The sequence below is a fragment of the Nelumbo nucifera genome, chromosome 1, assembly GCF_055504915.1.
Source record: "Nelumbo nucifera cultivar China Antique chromosome 1, China Antique-T2T, whole genome shotgun sequence".
NCBI classification, from domain to species: Eukaryota; Viridiplantae; Streptophyta; class Magnoliopsida; order Proteales; family Nelumbonaceae; genus Nelumbo; species Nelumbo nucifera.
In genome coordinates this window covers 22,344,478-22,354,879 of record NC_142649.1, presented here as the reverse complement: position 1 = coordinate 22,354,879, position 10,402 = coordinate 22,344,478, and the positions used below count along the sequence as shown (strand labels likewise).

The window sequence follows — 10,402 nt, the reverse complement described above, 5'->3', positions numbered from 1 at the left end:
AAAGTTGAATATTTAATGCATAAGGTGTTAGATATAGGTCTACTGGATTCACTTTTGCTCCTTTAGTCCTAAAATGGAAGAATTCAGGTCTAGTTAGATCGGAATTCATTTTAATAAGTGATTTTGCTTATAACTCAAATCTTCGAAATAATAATTCTTTGTTAGCAGAATCTTATCCAAACACAGCCTAGAAAGCAATGCAAATTATAAAGCACTTGGAAAGACCAAATAATTTCTGCAACTTCTATATTAATTCAACTCACTGATTCGGCCCCCGTCAACTCCAGGTTTTAGAATGACGAGGTAAACACTCCTCTCTGGTTGAAGTGATATGTTATTCATACAGTGACCTTCAAAAGGCTTCAATTCGCTGTATTTCTTTTCCTTTTGCGCAAACACCAAAAATTCATGTTTTACAAGTTTCTTGTCACATAAATTACATATCTTATATACAAAATTACAAGAATTCTTGAGTCAAAATACATCTGTGAATTGAGATTATTGTTCAACACAGAAAAGATGACACGGCAACATCCTGGGATTCTGTTATGCTAGCCGTTTCGGCTATCCTGAGAGCAAGAGTTGCTTTATATACAGCCGCTTCAGCAATCTCCATGAGCTTCTGTGCTCTTTGGCGTTTAGATATTGCCACCTCCATGGACCTGCTTGCAGATGCTTCAGCTTCCTGGAGCTTATGCTTGGCTGCCTTCGTATCCTGCTCCGCTGCTAAGGCTGCATATGGCCAAAAGAAAAATTGGGTCAGAGAGATTATAGAGGCTACACCCAGATAGTATCCAAATAGTATTAGATGTTGGCCAACTACAAAAATAGCGCTGTGTTTGTTTCTTTGTAGAAGCAGAAAAAAACAAAGTCTTGGCCATAAAAGGCCAAAAATATATCTCTGACTACTCAGATTGGAGAAATTCTCCCTAGTTTCAATGAAGAAGGCTATTATAGAATATGGGAGAGATAACTCCCCCCCCCCCCCCTCTTCACACACATACACATACACACACATAAATCTCTTATAGAGAGCTTAAACAGAAAAAGAAGCAACTTTTACATAAGGCTGTTTTACAGCTTCAAGCAATTTTTCTTTTTGATTTTGGCCCAACTCAAGTTTTTTTTTTTTGATAATTAACAGAAACTTTCATTATTAGATATTAAGAGAAAAAAATACAAGGGGGGTAAAATCTCTTAACCCTCCCTAAAGGTAAATTTTAATTTACAATATTGCCCAGAATAGATTGACTCTTCCCACCCCTTGTTTGGCCAGTGAATCTGCCAAGGAATTGGCACTCCTCTTAGTCCACTAAAACTTAAGCTTTTATTTGCTGGCCCATTACAACATTCTTTGCTGTTGGAACCTTGTGCTAACACAGCTTAAGTTTTCCTTGCATCCCTCTGTTTCTGCACCAACATTAACCAAAGATAACGCAACTGAGTTAATAGATATGTACCTTGTAAGTAACTTGGCTGTTTTCCTCGACCAAATTTACTTGTTTGTCGTTTGAACGATCTTTTCTTGCGGATAAAGGGCTTTGGCACCACTTGAGCTCTCCTCGGTGGTTGAAACTGTATTAGGAAGGATCATTCAAGTTCAGCATAAAAGGAGAGGTCCAACAACCATATACACTTAAGTTCATGAAAAGCCTAGGGTAGCCATTTATAGCAAAGGGGGAGACTTAACATCCGGAAGGAAGAAAGGACAAACAGCATTTATAAATAATAACCAAAAAGGATGACGAATTCAGCAAAGATGCATCTTTCAAACATTATGAGGAAGAGGCTTGGAATAGGCACAGGATGTAAGAAATACCCTGTCCAAGATCAGGACAACTGACTGCCAAAAAACAAAGTACATCTTTTAGACCTTGCTTGGATTTTTTTTTTTTTTTGATAATTAACCTTGCTTGGAATTTCAATCCTTTCTTTCCTGGACAGGGTATTTCTTACATCCTGTGCCTATTCCAAGCCTCTTCCTCATAATGTTTGAAAGATGCATCTTTGCTGAATTGCGGCTAAAGTCATAACTTTTCTGCCACATGAGATCTAACGAGCAGCCAACTCTCATAACTCGTGGCATGAGGAAATGTCTTTCCCCAAAAGAGCAGTCAACTCTTTGTCAAAATGTTTGGGTCTATGTGCCATAGTTACAGCATGAAGTTTTTGTAATTCAGCAAATATACATAGACATTGTAATATATCATAGACATAACAGAATTGTAATATCTCATAGACATAACAGATTTTTTTATTTATCCTTTTCTCTCCTTTTTTTGCTGGGTATTGTAGAAATATTAGAATTGAAAGTAGATGCAAACAACCATGTTGCGAAAAGTTGGCTTGGTATTGAAGAAACAAATTTACACTTAAATTTTCCTCTTCAAAATTAGATTACGGGCATGACATGAAAGATCTTCATGGGATACCAATATGAAAAGACCTGCTGATGAAGAAATGCTTTTGATACCATTTGGGATGAGTGTCTGCCCAGTATTGTAAATAGCATCAACAGTGTGGAACATTCCACATGAGTACGAGGAAAAAAGAAAATTGAAGAGCAAAAAGAAGAAAATTCCAAGATAGTCAATTTCTTGAAAAATATAATCAGCAATACATGTTAAAAGATGATTCAAAGGTACAGAGTACAAAAATATTGTTTTTAACAATATGTTGATTTCCACATCCTCAACTACCAAAGAATTGTAAGATAGATAGGCACTGCTTAATCGTAGAAGCCTCAATACGATGAGAAAATACCAAACAAAAGGGTAGAGAATTATACATATAAAACCAAACATAAATAATGTGGCACTTTTAATTGATCAAAAAATAATAATGTGGCACTTTTACCTGAAAAACCCTAACCAGAGCTGAACGTCTCTGCTTCCTCTTTTTGAGCCAGTACTCATAAACTTTTGCCAACATTTCCCTCCTCCCCAAAGTTAAACAGAGGTCAATATTTTTATTCTCATCTGAGATATCATCTGGACTACAATATGCAGCTTTCTCAAACACATCAATTATTTTCTCAAAGTTCTCTATTGAGATACAGTCAGCCCTACCATCCTCTCCATCACAACACTCATTGTTAAGCTTGTTTAGCCATTCCTCATCATCAGATTCAATGTCATAATTTGGAGTCATTTTTGTTAAAGCTCTATTTACTTCAAGGTCATTTGTCATGACATAAGTATCACCTCGAATAAATGGAATATATTTGATGTCCTCGTATCCTTGTACTTCACGTACCCCAGGCACAGGGATAGTCTTCACAGAGGCAGCTTGCACATTCCGATCATAACATTCTCTATAAAGCTCTTTAAATATAAACCAATCTCTTCTATCAGAAAACTCTAGTTTCCAACCATTTTCCCCTGCCCATATAATAGCCTGGGTGAAACGATTGGATGTGCTGGGTTTCATCACTTTCTGTGCTTTATGCAAAAATCTCAAGGATCCTTTTGTGCGCCCAACTAAAAACCATTTGTTTGGTGCTGAACACTCTAATGTAACCTTTGCCCCTTCATGTCGATAACATTTGTGTGATTCAATAACCAAGATATTGGCACTGCAGACCATTGAATCCATGTTCTGCCTAATTTCTTCTAAGGTAGACTTCAGTTCCTTCATATTTTCTCCCAAAGGCTTCCTCCGCTTGCGATTGCATATGGGAGACAATAAAGAAGTGCAACCATCCCTAACTGTACGAAAATTTGCACCTCTGTAACTAGAAGACTTGTGCAAGTCAACTGGTGGACTTTTAGGTCTTCCCCTGAGATTATTCCTTCTCTTGTGAACACCACGGGAATGCACCCTGTGTCTACCGGATACAACCCGGCCAACTAATCCAGTAGTTCTAGAAATTTGACCAGCCCCAATCCTCTGAACAGAATTATTTCCAGAAGCCACAATTTTGCTTATATAATTATCTACCTCAGTAGGAACATATGAAGGAGACTGTTGATCTTTATTAAATCTAGGAGGGTTTGTGCAGAAATGCATCAGATATTGAAGATGAACACGAGGACAATAAGCAGACCTAAGAAGCATAGTGGAATGCAAACACATAAAAGAGAGCGGAATCGCAGAAAAATCAACAGAAAACAGAGGTATAAACTGTTGAGCCCCAAAAATCTTGCACAACCCAAACGATGACAGATCATTTTTCCATCCTTTGTTACAATAATGATCCTGGGAGCAGAAAAACAGGAATTTCAGTAAAAAGAACAAAATCGGAACAGAGACAACAGTAACAAAAACTGAAATCAGAAAAAAAAAGCATAAGTACAGATAATTCGAAGAGTCCACCTACATGCAAGAAATAGATGCCTTGACGAGAAAAAACTCGGGCGATCGGGTTTAAACACGTAAATGCAGCAAACTTCGACAGTCTCAGCCTGGCCCGCGCCATGTAGCTAAGAACAGAGTACAGAAAACACGCAAGACGTTGAGAATTGCTGCAAGAGGATTCAACAACGATCAAAAGCAACCCTTGGCGGAGGAAACCATCGAAAAACGCGTGTTGCTCCAAATGCCCCTGTGGAGCTGGTTTTCCCGCCAGAAGATACTCCGCAGCACCATCTGAAACTCTCGATGAATCAGTTGACAACACCGGAAGTACGTCTCTTCGTTGTTTCCGGACAAACGAAATGCCATACATTCGATCGTCGGAAAGCTTCTCTGCCCTGTCAATATCCAATCTCCGGCGCTTTCGATGGTAAACAACGCCGTACAACCTATCTACACTGTCATCAGCCATCGAAGCTCCAGGAATTGCATCCGAAGTTTCCGGAGACCCCATTTCACCTCCCAACTCCATTACGGGCACTTCTCTGTTCCGATCAACCTCATGCCTGTCATTGTCCTTGCAGCATGAAACATCGTCTCCGTGGCCAGAATTATCCAGCAACCGAAACCACTCGTCCCCATCCGAGCCCCTGCCCAGCTTAGGCTTCTCGGGCTCCGACCACAACCGCTTTCCCGACCGTAAAACCCTAGCCCCATCATCCTTCCCGATCGATTTCGGCACAAAAACCCTAGTCGACCTCCTCATACCAACGGAAGGCATGGGGGAAATACGCTAGAAGAAACAAAACTCTCTGCAAACCTTCTCGAACACCGATTCAGATGCCTCAGCACAGACTCCCCTGATGCCCGTAAAACCAAACCATCGACCCAAGATTCAACCTTTCTCAGACTCTGTCACCCTCCTCCCATCCCGTACACGAAAAAAAGAAACAAAATCAACAAGACAACGCACTACCCATGAAAGCCCGCCATTAAAGCATCAAAAACCGACCACTGAGAATTCATTTCTCAAGGCGGACGGAGACATCACAATCTGACGACGATTTCGATTATCCGTTCCTTCAACATGTATCTTCCATTGGGCGAAACGGTTAGTTGAGAGGGATTCACCGTCCACATAGTTCTTGAGGGAGCGTCACAGAGGCTGTTGGTGCTGGGTTCTACGTACGAACTATCTAGGGTTTTAAGAAAAAAACGCTGGAAACCATACGGCGGCTTACAGAAGCCGTCGGATGAGAATCCAAGGGACGAGATTGAGTGGATGACGGAGGTCGTTCGATGGCTCCAAGACTGAAGAGGTTTTTCGCTGGAGGAAAGATTTCGTATGAGAGCGGATGTTTTTACTCATATTCTAACCCGGTCGTGCTCATGTGCAGATTTGGAACTAGATTGTTGTATAAGGGGTTTTTTGTCTTTTTATTTGTCCATGTCCAGATATACCACCTTACCGAGAGAAATGTTCAAGAAAGATTTTTTTTTTCTTATTATATGCCCATTACAATTTACAAGTGGATCTTGAACCACACATCGGAATTTTGTGGGACCCACTTGAAAATGCATTCGCTCTATTTTTTTGGGTGGAATGTTATGGAAACTCGAGGGCCCATTCCGCATGGTGGACCCCACTAAATGCTCTTTTTTGTCTCAACAAACCTGGAAAATTGATATTCCATAAGGGCAATTTAGAGATTTTATTGGCATAACATAACACATTAGCGCTGGGGACAAAAAAGGACAGGGCAGGGACAGGATCTGCTCCTTATAGAGCACACCTCACAGCCCTATCTCACCGTGTATTAGGAATATCTTCCATCCTTGTTTTATTCTTCACAGCCCTATCTCACCGTGTATTGGGAATATCTTCTATCCTTGTGTTATTCTCACAGCCCTATCTCACCGTGTATTAGAAATATCTTCCATCCTTGTGTTATTATTGGGAGATGTTCCTAAAACTGTGATGTCTGCGTGTCCGTGGGAATCGGGACCATCCGGTCTCGGTCCAGCAACCCTTACCGTGGTGGAACGTCTTATGTTAGGAGGGTGTCAGATCTCAAACTCATGGCTCCAAGCTAATGGGTAAACTTCCAAACAGCTATCTTACTCTAATAGTAAGTTTTTCACATCTCAACTATTGGGTCAATTGAGAGCACTTAAAAGACATTAAGATAGTGTTTGGTTGGTATGTAGTGTTGCGCTTTATTGAATATATGCATCTGGACATAAAATGCAATATAACATTTTGGGTAAAATACACAAACTTTTCCTGAAGTTTCTAACAATTATAAATACCTCCCCTATAGTTTTGCTTTTGTAAAAACCTCCCTTTTATTTTCAAAACAATTGACAAAAACCTCCCTTCTGTCAATGAATAAGATGGAAAATGTTAAATCGATATTTTTTTTCAAAATACCTATTTTACCCTCTCTCCATAATCCACTCGAACATTGTTCATCTTCTTCCTCACATGCATTGTGGCAGAATGGCTATACACTCCCCCCTCCAGAAGATTGCAATAGACATCTCCATCAATGCACTTCGCTTACCTCCTCACAACAAGAAGAGATTCATTGAAATCCAAAAAGGCCTCCCCTATTACCTCCTACAATGGCGTCGTTGGTTCTCAGAGACTAAAATCCAGAGAAATCACTTCTAGGTACATGTACCATTCCACTTCCACCTCTTCTTTTAGACGATGCCCACCTCCTCTTGTTTCGAGGCCCACTACCTTGATAGCTGCTTCAACACCACTACCGTCTTTGATCAAACAGTCTTAGTCTATCTAGCGGAGACGTCCAATCACCCCTCGACCCACCACGCCACTTGCCTGATTCGACGAGGACGAGCAATGTTGCGAAAGTTTTAGTAGCTTCAAAAATGTTGTTCTACGCGGAGTTTATCAGTTTCATTTGAAGGGGAATCGTTCTCACTTCTGATTAGTAAGATGAAGGCTGATCCAACGCCCAATTTGAGTAATATGAGAAAGGCTACACCAGAGTGGAGGGGGACGACGTCATTGAGAGGGAAGATTAATGGTCCTGGAGGAATAGATTAGATGGAGAACTCAAAACCCATTGATCAGCAATGTTGGCCGAGCAAAACCAAAATGACAAATCCTTTAACAAGAAGTTCAGATTACACTGTTGACAAAAAAACTCATTGGATCTAAAATCGTGATTCACGCATTGCAGCAATCAATGATTGATGAAGGTAGAAGGGCATCGTTTGATGGTAGATTACATCGGGATTCAAGCATTGCCGACTTTGTAAAGACTGTTCAATATGCAATGGATGCCAATTCCACAAACCTCCCACTGAGGTTTGTAACTATAGGTTTTTTTTTTCAAAATTACAAGGGGGTTTGTTAAATTAAAATCACAGTTCATTCTTTTCTCAGCAATCTTTCTCTGACTCTCTCCTTTTGTTTTCATTCCGATATTCTATTTCCAGTTGAATCTGGTCCTTTAAGACCTTGATTTGATTTCTTTTTCTGGGAGGAGAACAAAGCTGCATTCTTGGTCTTCAATTTTTTCGATCTTTTGATTTGTCTAGCAGAAATTTGTTTTTCTGAGAGTTTGGTCTAGGGTCCTTGCATCCCCTTTTTTTCCCTTGCAAAGTTTGTATCATACAGATGAGTTGCTTTTCTTGTACAAGTCCTTAAGGAATAGGCGTAAAGAAAAATTGAAGATAGTAACAATGTTCGATCTTGCTCTCTCCATTTTCATAGTTCTTCAGGCCGCTCTCTATTCCTTCATTTCTCTTTGCCGATTCAAATCTTTTGTTGATCTCCTTACCATTGCTTTGGCTTACAAGACCAATTTGCAATGGATGCCAACAAACGAGTCATCAATTCCCTCCGATCTCACTGCATCTAGTACTGACAGTGTCTCCTCTAGCAAAACTTCTTGAGTACAGGAGTGCAATGGGGTTTCTCAAGCTCATATTAGGCCTCGTGGAATCAATATCCCTACTAAGTTGTTCGGGCGGAGGAGTATAGAAATGCAACGGGGAGTGTATAGCCATTCTACCATAGTGCGTGTGAGGAAGAAGATAAACAGCGTTCGAACGGATTATGGAGAGAGGGTAAAATAGGTATATTGAAAAAAATCATTTCTTTAACGTTTTCCATCTTATTCATTGACGGAAGGGAGGTTTTTGTCGATTTTTTTTTTAAAATAGAAGGAGGTTTTTACTAAAGTAAAACTATAGGGGAGGTTTTTATGATAGTCAGAATTTTCAAGGGAGGTTCTTGTATTTTCCCCTTATAAGAGTGCCTTTAGTCACCCCTTGAGTAATAAAGGTCCAAATGGTATTTCTTCCAAAAAAATAATTTTCACATAACCTGAAATAAAATATAAAATGTAGTACAAATTACAAAAGATTGTATTTGATTAGTCCAACCAAACAAGATTATTGTTTGGCAAAGTATAATTGTCTATGTGGTGCTGACATGGCAGAGAAACGGCACCCAACACAATGATGCCAAAGATGCTTAAATCAAGATAATCCTACCCACACCTCACAAGAGATGTTCTCAATGTAAAGCTATAGTGTTATGTGGGTAGCTGTCAGAGATATGAATTTGCCTAAATCCAGTTGTTTATCCTCTAATTCTGAGGGTCTTTGGAACCATGCACATTTATTAAATAAACACAGTCATATAGGCACCACTTCAACATTTCCCCCATTATGTGAATTCATATGTATATGGATTTGCAAAAGTAGGCTTCGGTTTATGTGCATGCCTACCGTTGGAGGAAGCTTCATTTTAGCGCTTCCCCCAACGGATAGGCATTTATTCATTATTTTGTTGATGTAGTGCCTAATGGTGCCTAAGCGTTAATAAACGGATTCATTATTGCTTTTCTCATTTTTCAAAACAAATAAATTACAAAACATTTAGTCAATAAATGTCCACAGTTTCAAACTCATACTTTATCATCTTAATGCCTATGACTTGGTTGTTAAGATGGCCACCATCTTTCTGGAAAACAATAGACGCATGATCAAACCCACTTAACTCCAATCTCTCATCGGTATAGGTTTCATTTGAATTTATTTAAAATGAATATAAAACAAAAATAATTCAGCTATTATTTTCATCCTTTTTTTATAGCAAAAAAAAGTTTTTTTCAATCTCCTTTGATTAGTTTGTAAATGACATTGTGAAAAGAGTTAAAGATATTGTATTTGGAAAAAAGTTCATACCCATTCAAGCACAACCATATTTTTGCCCCTATTATAGTGAAAAAAAAATTCTTTTGCCATTTACATCAAAACAAATTAAACGGTGCAGAAAACAAATATTTTACAATGAAATATAGATAAACTATGCTTAGACCAAGCCCAAAAAGAAGGCTCTCTTTGTTCTCATTAAATTCTTTAGGCTCAGTTTGGAAGGAGCACAAATACAAATATGTAGAGTGCAAAACCTTAAACTTTGTATTATTTTGTATGTATTTGTACTGTACATATTTATATTTGTACTCCTTCCAAACGGAGCCTTGATAATTTTCTCCTAACTTTTTCTCTCACATTTTCTATCAATCCAAACATAGCCTAAAAACTATTTACTATTTAGACTGAAATAAGATGATGTTTGCCTTAGTTGGGCTGTTCCAAGTTGCAGTTCAGAAGTTCTAACCTCACGATCTAGTAGTAAGGGGTAAGGGGGATAGGCTTCCTAATCGAATAAAGTAGGAGATCACATCTGTGCTCCACATGCACATTTCTGCGTGCATTGGAAACCACTCCTGAAGTTGTCAGTGGGAGATGTTCCCACTACACGGTTGGGATAGACTGTGGGCTTTGTTGGACGTAAGGGTGGATTCTAGCCGAGTCGAATAGTATTAGGCTCGAGCTCGCTTTTGAGAAAAAAAAATATTTTATAAAAATAAAAAATATAAAAAAAATTATATATATATTCGAGCCGACTCACGAGCCGAGTTCTAGTAGGCTCAAGCTCAGCTCATTTAATAATCAAGCCACTGAATTGGGCTTGAGCTCGAACTCGATTGAAACCGAGCTGAGACGAGCTTTTCACGAGCCGAGCTCGAGTAGCTCATGAAAAGCTCGGCCCGTTGCCACCCCT

At 39.2% G+C, this 10,402-nt stretch overlaps 1 protein-coding gene across 1 annotated transcript; it reads right to left on the bottom strand.

The window, feature by feature from the left end:
* Positions 1-346: 346 nt before the first annotated feature.
* Positions 347-5,655, bottom strand: LOC104605793 (uncharacterized). The gene is made up of 4 exons (XM_010270687.3): positions 4,319-5,655; positions 2,857-4,197; positions 1,461-1,575; positions 347-732 (listed from the first exon to the last, which is right to left on the bottom strand). Exons 1-4 carry the CDS (start codon positions 5,072-5,074, stop codon positions 506-508), a joined length of 2,439 nt encoding a protein of 812 aa, XP_010268989.1. The 5' UTR covers positions 5,075-5,655; the 3' UTR covers positions 347-505.
* Positions 5,656-10,402: the final 4,747 nt, after the last annotated feature.